At 48.7% G+C, this 12,436-nt stretch overlaps 1 protein-coding gene across 1 annotated transcript in view; it reads left to right on the top strand.

Annotated features, from left to right (window-relative positions):
* Nucleotides 1-501: 501 nt before the first annotated feature.
* The window catches only part of CCDC85C (coiled-coil domain containing 85C), a 114,069-nt gene continuing 102,134 nt past the window's right edge, over nt 502-12,436 (top strand). The window contains exon 1 of the mRNA XM_032988978.2: nt 502-1,972. Within this exon, the coding sequence (XP_032844869.1) occupies nt 1,261-1,972 (712 nt within the window). The 5' untranslated portion in view covers nt 502-1,260. The remainder of the gene's footprint in view (nt 1,973-12,436) is intronic.

The raw sequence follows: 12,436 nt of genomic DNA, 5'->3' as shown, positions 1-12,436 counted from the left end.
GTCCAACCCCACCCTTCCCCGGGCTGGTGCTCCCTCCGGTAGTTTTTCTTTAAAAAAAAAAAAAAACAAAAAAACAACAAAAAAACCCCACAAAAAACCCAACAACAACAACAACCAAACAAACAAAAAACCCAAAAAAACAACAAACAAACCAAACCCGCAAACCCACCAACAACAAAAAGGCGAAAGAGGGGGTGGAAGACCCGGGGGTGGAGGGCGGTGAGCCGGCCCCGCTGCGGCGGGCAGGGCGGGAGCGGCCCCGTCCCTTTGTACCTGCGGTTGGGAGGCGCCAGGCCGACCCGCGTTGGCTGCGGCGGCCGCGGCTCCGGTAACCGGATCCGGCAGCGGGGCGCGGCGCACCGGGGCCCGGCCAGCGCCCGGCGGGGGGGCGGGCTGGGCTCCGCTGGGCTCCGCTGGGCTGGGCTCCGCTGGGCTCGGCTGGGCTGGGCTCGGCTGGGCTGGGCTGGGCTGGGCTGGGCCGGGCTCGGCCAGCAGCCGGCTCTCCTCCGCCGCCGCTCGGCTCGGCTCGGGCAGGGCCGCGCCCCCTGCCCGGCAGGAGGTGGGACCAGCCCCGGCGCTGCCGCCCGCCTCCTCTCTCCCTCCTCTCCCTCCCGAGGGCCGAGCCGTTCCGGGAAGGCGCCGGCTCCCCCACCGCTCCTCCGCGGCTCCGCACCGGCATCGGCCGCCGCCGCGCCGGGCTCGGCCCCGCGCCGCCGCGGGGCTGTGGGCAGGCTGCAGCGGAGCGGGGCAGCGGCCGCGGCGGTGGGTGCGCGGTGCCCGGTCGCCCGCGGCGGGGAGCGGCGGGGAGCGGCGGGCGGCGGGGGGGCGGGGGGACAAGTGGACGGAGCGCCCGGGAACGGGGCCGGGGAGGGGGGGCGGCTGCCGCGCAGTTGGTTTGCCCGGGGTAAGTTGGCCGAGCCCGTGCGGAGGCTCCGCTTGGAGGGGTGGGCAGCGCTTGGCTCCCGCTCCCTGCCGCCCCCAGCCCCCTTTGGGGGGGGCGCTTTTTTTTCCCTTCCCCCCCCCCCCCTTTTTTTTTTTTTTTTTTTTTTAATTATTATTATTATGGGGTCTGTGGGGGAGCATATCTTCCAGTCCGGCGTCACTCTTCTTCCTTGTCCAGCGGTCTGCGGAGAACTATAATATTTCTTCCCCGAGATGCTGCAGTGAATTTTAGTCTCAGGAAATCGGGCGAACGAAATAATCCGAAGAATAACCCGAACCATTTGTTACCGTGTGAGAGCAAACGCTGCCTAGGCACAGATGATGGCAAAAAATTCTCTGGAAGGGTCTAAAGAAGACCTGAGCAAAATTTCGGAAGAGGAGATGCTGAGGTGGAGCAAGGAAGAGCTGGTGAAAAGACTGAGGAAAGTGGAGAATGAAAAGATGAACTTAATGGTGGAACACGGCAACTTAATGAAGGACGTGAACCGGCGGCTGCAGCTCCACCTGCACGAGATCCGGGGACTGAAGGAGGTGAACCAGAAGTTGCAGGACGACAACCAGGAGCTGCGGGAGCTCTGCTGCTTCTTGGACGATGACCGGCAGAAAGGCAAGAAGCTGTCGAGGGAATGGCAGCGCTTCGGGAGGCACACGGCCAGCGTGATGTGGAAGGAGGTGGGCATGTACCAGCAGAAGCTGAAGGACCTGGAGGCGAGGCAGGAGACCCTCCTGCGGGAGAACGTGGAGCTGAAGGAGATGGTGCTCATGCTGGACGAGGAGCGGAGCGGGGCCGGCTCGCGGAGCTCCATCGACAGCCAGGCCAGCCTGACCAACCTCAACGGCGGCTCGGCCACCAGGGACGTAGGGGACGGGAGCAGCACCTCCAGCGCGGGCAGCGCGGGCAGCCCCGACCACCATCACCACCACCTCCACCACCACAAGGCCGGCGACAGCAAGGCCGGGGCCATGCGGAGGTCTATGGATGACCTGTCCGCGCCCCTTCACCACCGGAGCATCCCCAACGGCCTCAACGGTGAGTGGCCCCGCGGCTGGCCGTGCCCTCCGCCACCTCCCCTCGGCGGGTCCCGGCCCCCGGGGCGATGGGGAGGGTGCTGGGGAGGGGAACCCCTGCCATCCCCGCCCCTGCCCGTCCTTGGGGGCCTCTGGAAGAGCAGCCCCGGGGGCCAGGGACGGGAGCGGGGGGGTGCGCCTTGGTTCTGTTATCGATGCCTGGGACTGGGGCTTGGAGCCTTTTTTATCTGGAGGGTTTGTGGGTTTTTTTCCAGGGTTTGTTTGGTTTTGATTTTTTTCTTTTTTTTTTTTTTTTTTCCTTGACAAAAACCAGCCCGAGTTTTCAGGGTTAAATAAACACTGATTTCACAATCTCTTCCTTTTCTCTCTCTTTCCCTCTCTCCTTCTCTTTCTCCTCCCCCCTTTAAATATTTTCGTTTACGCTGGGCTTGTTTGTTTGCTAGTTTGATAAGATTGATAAAGAGCCTGGATGAGAGTTTGGAAGCATCTGATGAAAGTGCAGGTCTGCCCCACAGACCATCACTTGGCTCCATGGGCTCTCAGGGCAAGCTGGCTCTGGCACGCTCAGCAGTTTGAGAGGTGCAGCTTGATTTTTCCCCCTCATTCCCCTGTTCCACTTCAGAAACAGGAGGTTTGTTTGTAGAGAAGAGGTTGCTCTCAAAGGGACGCTGTACTCACAATTTTGTTCAGCCTAGTCATTAAAGTTAGAAACAAGCTCCACTGTGAAATCATGCCAAGCCCTCCTCTGACAGTTTATTCAAGCAAAGTTTCTCCTGTTGTCTAATAGTGATCAGGCATTAAAATAATAATATTGGAATGTCTTTAAAATGGAAATTTTTTTCTCTTTGGAAGCCAACAAGACCAAATACTTGACTTCTAGGAGTAGTTTGGCTAAGAGGGTTCAGTAGGAATCAAAGCAGGCACCATCTGATTAATTGTTGTATGTAAGACTCCTTTTAATATTCTTAATCCTCTTTTCCAACCAGAGAGGACTATTTTCTGGTTGGGGTTCCCCTTCCCCTCTTTCAAACATAGAGATGGGGATGGAGCCCCAGAGTTTGTCAGCAGTGGATGTGCTTACCAGATAACTGTGCTGTCAGCTCCCAGAGCTTTTGGTGGTCCTGGTGGGACCAGGGAGTGCTGATCCTTTTTTCTGGTGAGTTATGGCAAGTCCTTACGCCTCAAGAGATACGAAGGCACGCAGCACTGATCAGCCCAGCTCTCAAGTTCATGAATTTGCCATGCACGGTCTCCACACCCAGCTGGAGGTGTTCCGGCCACCTCAGACAGTAGACAAGGATTGCCGGTTTCAGGGGTGATGCGGTCACCAGATGTTACAGGGTACACCAAACATCTTTAAATGTTTGTTGTTCTTCCTCTCTCTCTCTCAATGTTGCGTAAATCAGAAGTATTTGGTTTGTAAATCTGTAGATAGCTTCTGCTCCTGTTTTGACTTGACTTTATTTTTGTAAAGCATTGATTGCGCTGCACAGTGGCCCGGGGAGCACTTGGCAGATATTGAATGTGATGTTACTGTTTTGGGACAGAAGGGCTTTGCAGTTCGGGTTTGTGAACCTTAGACCACGTCCTTTTTAGGTATCGACAGCTGACTGGGACAAAGCCAGCTGAATTCATTTCTGTTAACCCAGGGCTCTTGTGCATATGGGACACCAGCATGGCCTCACAGCTGTCCCTTAAACCCAGTGTGAGGCACCACAGGATTCAAGTCATCCCTCTCTGCAGGAAGAGGAGAGTCCCTGCTGGAAGAGCTCAGTCCTCATTGCCATTCTTGAACGCTGTGTGCCCAGCAGCATCATTTGGGGGGGGGGGGGGACACGATTGAGGGCTGAGTCTCATGTCCCACCCTATGTAGGGTAAGTGTAGGGAGGGGTGGTAGAGCATATGCACGTGTATATGTTTCCATGCGTGCCTCCGCACCCTTTCTCCTGTTTCTGTATAGAAAGGAGGAGTGTGGGCTCAAGCATTTCAGATGTGACCTTAGGTTTTAGTGACTTCTGGTTTTGGGGTGCCTATGGAAGATGGTCTCTGTGGGAAGAACTGAAGCTAGCTCTTTGCTTCGAACCTTCATTTCGGAGCGTGGAACAGATGTGATCAGCACTTTTAAAGCTAATAATCCTTGTAAAGATGCAAACAAGCCTGATCACTTAGGCAGTGAAGCTGTAAAATGACTTGAATAGTTGTCATTCTCAGATAGCATCGGTATTCAGCAAGGCCATTTCCCTGACTGTGCCTTTGGAAATGCCTCTCATACATATGCAAATTAAAAGCTTATCAGGCCCCTTTTTTGACTGACAGCATGAAGTCTGGGAGGGGGCTCGCCCGGGACCAAATGGCAACTCTGTTAGGCCTGTGACAATGTGGAAGAGCCGGGCAGGTGGACGTGAAAAACAAACCCAGAAGTGAAGAGGGTAGTGGAGGTGTCACGGAGCAGCCCTGGCAGCGAGCAGCCTTCCACATCTCCTGGTCTCTGCCTTCTGTGCATGCAGTTTAGATCTCAGCCTCTTTATACTCCTTCCCTGATGTGTTTTTTTTTTTTTTTTTTTTGTTGTTGTTTTGTTTTGTTTTTGTTTTTTTTTTTTCCCCTGGAATAAAACTGAAGGGAGGAAGAGGAGAAAGTGTGGCCTTTCATTTTTAGGTAGCCAACTTCAGTCTGGTTTGCTCTTGTCTCATGTCTTTAAAACACCAGGTAACTAACGGGTGGATAAAGCAGAAACTGTCTAGCCAGCTCAGCTGATACAGCAGTGAACAGCCCTCATATACTTCCTTAGAGAGGGTGGAGGGGGATCTCAGGTGGATGCAGGGCAGAATTTAGCATCTATGGTGAGAACACAGCAGAGGCCTTGGACAACTGGTAGAGGCAAGGTAAGGTGAGCTGTTTGCTGGGACACCTTTGCATATGGAAAAGCTGGAAAGTCCCGTACAGTGCTGCCCCTGCTAGTGGTATCGGTGGGACTTCATGTAGTGCTCTACTTTTCTAGGTATTAAACAGGACTGCTTCACTTGTTTAGTGCTTTTCTAAAGGAGACGAGTATGGTGGCTGTTAAACGCTCCAAGGGAGGTAGCTTTTTAATGAAATCTTAGCGAGAAAAGGTGGATTAAATAGTTCTCATTTTCTCTTCAGCAGTCCTTTGGAAGTGAGTTGGTAAAACAGGGCTTGATTTATTGGCCTCAGTGACTCACCCCAGTGTGAGGTGATGAACTCTAGTTTTGTAACGTGAATTCACTAGAAATGGTACGAGTTTAAAAACCCAAACCAACCTGTGATCCACCTTCCCTTTACTTTTCTGAAGTCTGTTTACTTTAATAAACTGGCTTTTTGGAAGCTGATACCTGGAACGTGATGATTAATTGTCTGCTCAGGGAAGATAAGGTAGTAAGTATAACTGATAGTGTGAAAATGGCTAGTATTAGATCACACATGTAATCTTATGCAGCTCTGGATGTTCTGTTGAGAGCCAAGAGGAAGTTTGCTCAGTCTGAAAGTAAATGGTGGTTTTGTTCTCCATGTGTGAGCTGGGACCAGGGCTGCAGGACAGGGGCATCTCCAAGCTACGTGATGGGAACGGGCTAGATGCATTTGTGTTGTGGTATGCATCAGTTCCCATAAATCTACCCACAGATGCAGGACGGAAATCAAGGCACAGTCGCTGTGTTGTGCTTGTGAGTGCTTTGGCTTTCCTTTGTATGCACAGCGGGACTCTGTGCATACAGAGTCTTTCTGCCTGTCCAGCTTTAGGCAGCCCCATTGGGATGATGGCCATTGCTACTGCCTGTGTCCCGCCAGAATAAAGTTTCTGAAAAAAAAAACGAATTAAAAAAAAAAAAAAAAAGACAGCCACATTGAGTGCTTTTACCGAGACCTGGGGGAAGGAACCAGCCATCAGGTACCAAGGGATATGTCCCTGGACTGTGAGGTATTTGGGAACATTGGGAAGAGTGACTCAAAGCACCCTGAGGCCAGCGCAACAGCCTCCACTGCTTTTAGCTTTATCTAGATCTGACTGGGACAACTGTTTATCCATCTGCAAGCCTGGAGGCATACAGACTCACTAGCTGCTGATGTGCCTGGGACAAAATCCTGTGCATGCAGGCAAAGCTTTTGGGCTTATTATTTTTTTATTCCCCCCCCCCCATCAACTGAATGCTGTTGTGAGAACTTCACCTTCCACTGAAGCTGTTTGGTCAGGGTTCCCAAAATGAGCGTTTGCTTTGTTCCACTTGGGTAAAAACATAATGCATTTCTTTATCAATGTGAAGAGTAGTTTTGGTTTTGATTTTTTTTTTAAATTGTTAAAAGCATCAATACTTAAAAAGTGGTCAGAGAAGCCCAGAAGAAAGCTGTGGATATGGCAGATAGCCTGTAAGCAGAGACATTAAATCTGTGGCCTCTTGCTGTTGTCTGCTTCAGTGGAAGAAGGATGGTCTCCGTGGGTGAGGGGGTGGGAAGATCTCTGCTTCTATTGATTCCCACTTGTAAATGTCCACATATTTACCTAGAGGGTACAATATATTACAGTTAAAATGGTGGCAAAGAGAAATGGCTGTTCCCTGTGGGGTGGTATTGATCGGACATGCAGCTACTCTGTAGTTGTTTCTCCTCTTCTTCACACACTCCTTAGGCCAAAGTCCTTTGTTTTTATTAGCATATTTATAATCAATACACGTATGATTTACTATGATGTATTAATGAGGCCTTTGAGATGAGAAGATGCAGGGGCAGAAGCAAAGGGTAAGGTTCATCCCATTTAATTTGAGATATCTCCAATATAGACTTTAACATCTGCATCCCCTTGGGCTTCCTGTATCAGCCCTGTGGAGAAAGGCACTTTGGTGTCATGATTTATGTCAACTATATCTGCTTTAGACGGAGCAGAGTTGTACACTAATTGTGCTCCTTCTCTGCTGACGGCAAGGCAGCCTGGATGGCTAGTTCATATGCAACCATCTAAAGTCAGGTGAGATCAGTCCTATTCGTGGTGTTGTGGTGACCATTGTCCACCCTTCCAGTTAGCCCTGGTGAAGGAGAGGAAATCGCCCTTCTCAGTGGCAGATGTCACCCCTCGCAGTCCCCACCCCTTGCTCCGAGAAAGCCCAGTTCTCTGCAGCGGAGAACTCTCAGAGCTCAGTGGCCCCTGCCGTGCTTAAGCAGAGGCTTGGCTATTGACCAATTAATAGCTTTCTTATATCAAGACCATCCTCTGAACATTGCTGTAACTTTTCTTTTTTTTGATACTCTGGTATTTAACGTGTCGGTATTTTGGGTGCTGTAGGCTGCTACATACAGGTTCTGTGAGATTAAGCCAGGAAACCTGCCCTGGGTTGGAACACTAGCTGTAAGATCTCTGTCAAAATGCCTGTTTCCATGTCTTCTGTAAGTTCAGTGAGTTCTGTTAATAGGCTTATTCAGTGCTGAGGTCTCAGACGCTAAGGGTACAGCTTGAGTTTCTTGTAGCCAGTAGTCACTGGCCACTCATCCAAGGGGCTTCAGTGGAGTGCTCCACTTGAGGCATCCTTGTTGTTGCCCACTCCTGCCTTCTTGCTGGGGTGCTGCCTGTGTGCGAGCCCTCTAGGCTCCCAAAGGTCCAGGTAGCTGGTATCCCTGAAAAGAATTTCTCAAGGCACTTAAACTAGGTACTGAAATTGGGCCATAACTGAAAATATGTTCTTTGTAGTAGTGCACTGAAATCCGTTTTCCTCTTTCAATTTTCTATAGAGATATCTTACTCTCAGCTGTCCCGTTGAAGGAAAAAAATTTGTATTGATTAAAAGGCAATTTTCTATGGGCCTTTGATGGAATTACCCACTTAGTCTTGTTGAAAGCAGTCAAAATAAGGGGAATAAACTGTGTTGGTTATGTGTAAATGATTTGGTCCTCTGGAGGCATTTCATCAAGTATAACTGAGGATCGAATTAAATAGTGATCTAATTAAGTGGCAGGCATGGAAACCCAAAATGCAGCTTTGGCAGGTGTTACATGTAATGTGTGTGTGGAGATGAGGGACGTGAACACTAGAAGTGTTGCATCTGAAAGCTCAAGGGTTAATGCTTTTGTGGGGACAAGGCTGACCACATCCATATAACCTGGGTGATACAGGAGGCCTGCCCTGGGAGGCACTGGGCTTTTTATCTGACCCAGCATGGCTATGGCCTTGCTTGCATCTCACACAGATGTATCCCTGACAGGGTCTGCTGATGTTGTCCCCTCAGGCTGGCCCTGTGGCATCCTTCTGTATTGGGGCTGCCCTTTGGAGATGCTCTGGGAGCACAAGGATGGACAATGGCTGATTTCATTGGTAGGAGATGGAGGTGAGGTGATTAAACTGGCAAAAATGTCTGGTGTACATCAGAAGGTGTAGAGTGAGGCGAACGAAAAATTTTAGAAGCCTGTTTAACATACACTTAAAATGCTTGGCTCTAGGAAGGCTGAAGTCCTTTTCACACTCACCATCAGGCCTTAATGCATCCCACTGCAAAATGCACAGTGTTACTCGTGTGAAAGAGGGAAGGTTTGGGGGCTGCACATCCAGTTTTCCTGCGAATTAGCAGCGACTGACTGGGTTTGCTTCTGCACTCCATATTTTTAACTTGACTTTTTGTCTGCCAGCCAGAATTCATCCTGCCCTGTCGCCAAATGTCATCATCCCCTTGTGGTTAACTTGCTGCAATTCATGAAACACTTGGCTGCCATAAATAGTTATGTGCAGAGGTTCCTCCGCATGCGGAGCGGGCAGAAATTCGCAGGCAGCGCTGCTAGGCACTTGCACACTAATGTGTCCACCAAGAGAAAGTTGACCCACTTCTGCAAATAGATAACTCCTGGCAGAAAAAGTAACACTGTCTCAAAAAATCTGTCTTTCCCTTGCCTACTGAATTGTGAAGCAAAAAGTGAGCCAGCTCCATCTTCTGAATTAACAGTGATGTGAGCACAGTACTCCCCATTGAAACGAGAGTGTGTAAATCAGCCCTTGATCTGTGGCTTAAAATGGCCACAATTCATTTGTGATTTTTTTTTTTCCCCCCAATATAATGAGCTCTTTTGTTCGTGAATGAGGTGTGTGGAGTTCAGGATTCAACTGCTCTTAGGCATTAGGAAACATTTATCACCATGGCAATTGAAGGCTGCTGTACAGGTTATTTTGAACACTTTTCTAGTGACTTATGTCTGGGCCGAGACCGTTTATGCCATGCTACTTCCTCCCCATGCATACAGACATATCTATACTCTTCCTTCCCTGAAATTGCTTTTTGCCTTGATATTTGCCCCTCGCAGGAAGCTCATTGCTTATACTGACTTCTTACCTCTCCAAGCAGTGGTGGTGCCAAATGTTCACCTTGCTCAGGGACTCTCTTCCTGCAAAAGGTCTTTGTAAAAGATAGTCCTTGTGAAGTAGATTATAGGTTATTTATCGGTTAGATTTGAGGCTGGGGCACTCCAAAGCACTGTGTTTAGTGCTGTCAGTACTGCAGTCATGTTGCCTGGCTTGGCAAGTGGCTGTAGACCCTCCGCTTCAGGGATCTTGTGGTGAGATTGAAGCAATCCTAAATCTGATGTGAATTATCTTGTCATCGACATGGGTTTCTACAGGCTTGTAGGACAGGATGTCTCCTGTTTGCCCGGGGTGGGTGTGGTGGGAGAAGGCTGTGGTGTCTGCAGCAGAGGGAGTGCTGGCGGTGAGCCCCAGCTTTATGGCATCAGGGCTTTGGCCAGCTGTAAACTGCGGTCGCAGGGGTGACACGCTAGCTGTCTTGTGTAGTTGTGTCAACCCTGGCTTGCTGGCAGAATTAGTTCACTCAAAGCTGGAGTGCTCTGAAAAGCCCTTCAGACGTTGCTCCGTCCCCCAGCTCTGTGCAGTGATGCTCAGGACCGCATGCTCCCGCCTTTCTCGCATTTCATCCCCAGATTCCTCTGCTGCTGGGGTTTCATTTGCGTGCCGGGGAATCAGCGGCGTTTGAGTGTTTGTGGGAGATGGAGGATGTAATGTGTAGAGGAAACGGATGGAGCAGGGCTCAGGCTGGGACACAAGAGGAGATACTTTGCTGCTGGTTCAAACCATCTCCAGGGCAGGAGGATGCTCCACGGCTGCCTATGCCGGGGGGGTTGGCAGCTGTGTCTGACCTGCCCCTGCCTTCCCGGGACCACGAAACGAGGCGACGTGGTGCTGAGAGCCCCGCTTCGGTGCGACGAGGAGAGCTGCAGAGCGGGCACTGCTCTGTCCTCTCACTGCAGAAGTCCCGTGAAGAGGAAAGGAGCAGGCAAAAGGACCACTCAAAGTAGAGCAGCAAAAGCACACCATTGTTTCAGAAAAGAAGAAAAAGTGAGCCTTACAGCATTTCCAGTCCCCAAAGCTTAATATTTCTATGGAAACCAATGCAGCTGGAGGCTTGCTGTCAGTCTTTGATCTAGTGGGGTTGACTAGATTTAAAAAAATGTTTGTCCTTCCCCACATCCTCCATCCCAGATCATCTGAAGACAGGTTGCTGCGTATCACAATTGCAAGGTTAAAACCTGCATTCCTGGTTTCCAACTCTCCATTAAGTGCTAAACAGCCTCTGGAGGGTTGGCATCCATCTTTCATCTGCCGTTTTTTACTTGCTAAGGTACATTTCGTTCACTCTATGACACTTATTGATAATGCCTTGTCCTATAAATGCCACTTCTGTGAAACCATTCTACTTGAAGGATGGCTGTGACTTTGTATCAGGCTGTGGACCTTTCAGTGGTGTGGTACATCTCAGTGCCCAGTGAAGTTACTAAGGGGACACTGTTCGACTTGAATGGAGTTAAGACTTTGACTCATTGCACTTGCTTTAGTCTTTTATTCAAAGGAAATCCATTATGTCTTTAATCTCCAACAATGGGCATAATCTGACCAGTTTAGGTAATAGTCTGCTTGATTTTTGTGTAGCCAGAGGACTACTCCTGGTTATATACGTGCACCTATTTACTGTTGTCATGATGATATTTTCACTGGTTTCCTGCCACTTTTTGTTTTAGTAGGATCTGTTAGAAATGCCTGCAGGACAACCTACGTAACAGTCCACTGTTTCATGGCAGAGTAGCATTGTCAGATGCTAGCCGAGTATCAGCAATGAAAAGTAACTCATTTTGGTTGATGCTGAATGTTTTCCAGCTCCTAACAAAGGTGTTAAGAAAATCTTATTTTTATGTACAATCTTAAAGCACTTTTGTGATGTACAAAAGTATTCTTTTGTCTTCCTGGTTTCCTTTTCTTATCTCCCTTACTGGGGTTTGCAGTCTCATATATATATATTTCCCAGCAGTTGAATATAACTTTGATCTATGCTTTGGATCTGTAGAGCTTTTAATCCCTTTCCACTGAGTTAAAAGGTTGTTTGCTGTTGAATGTGATACGCAGTTATAGGCTATATGATCTTCACAAGTGGCTCATGCATTGCACAAAGATGGCATGTTGTGAAAAACTCTGATAAAATGTCCCCTTGTTCGTTTTTCTGATTGCAACTCAAACCCATCATGGGAGTGAGTCAGTTTGCTCCTGCTGATACATCTGTCTTTTGCTGTTATGTATAACTATATACTCACTTGCTTTATTTCAATTATTCATTCATTTCTTTGTGATGTTTATTTTTGAGGCTACAAACCAGTTGAGTATTTCAGCCAGTGCAACAGGCTTTCTGTCTTTTAATTCTGCTAACATTTGTGGTGTTTTCTCTTTTTGGCATCTTTAACTGCTTGTTATACCTCTTAAAAGGTGGGGATCAGTTTTTAAAGCCTTCATGTTTATTCCTCTTTGATGTCTTGAAACGTGATAACGTACACCTTGCTCGTGGAGATCTCTTCTGGAGTGGCTGCTGGTTCCACCTAGGCAAAAATAGTGATTTCTGCAGCTCTGTCATACAGGCCATGTTGATGTAGCTGCGCGTGTGTGACTCTAGCCAACCATCTTCTGAAAGTTGTTCCTTTTGAAGATTTGGTGTAGCTATTTGCTTTCTGGGTTCTGAACAGTTTATTTGGAAGTCTCTCATGCTTGTCTCCTGGTCTCTTGTAAAAATAAGTCCTCTTTTAAGAGGTCGGTTAAGACTGTATTGTTTTAGGTGTAAACTTTAAAATAAAAAAAAAGATGGGTGGTTTTGCAACTTAACGCACTGGGTCGGGATGCAGATTTGGTGCAATTTCTCACTGTGACATGACTTTCTGATGCAGTCTTGGGTAAATGATGCGATCCGTGGTTCTCCTTTTATACAGCCAGGATAATATATTTTCTTTGTCTTCTCCAAGGTTCTTGTGGTTCATTGGGTCATTTATAACATACTCACATAGTGTTCAACAGAATTAGGCCCTTACCTCAGATGGGGCCTCTAACCATTGCTATGATACCAGTGAAAACAAACAACACAGGTTTTGAGTTATAACAAGCTAGCAAGGAAGGAGTAGCCTTTATAGTAATTCCAGACATTTCTAATT

Source organism: Tyto alba, unplaced genomic scaffold (genome assembly GCF_018691265.1).
Source record: "Tyto alba isolate M040663 unplaced genomic scaffold, T.alba_DEE_v4.0 Super-Scaffold_18, whole genome shotgun sequence".
NCBI lineage: Eukaryota > Metazoa > Chordata > Aves > Strigiformes > Tytonidae > Tyto > Tyto alba.
The sequence above is the reverse complement of the archived record's forward strand: the minus strand, read 5'-3'. Positions and strand labels throughout refer to the sequence as shown.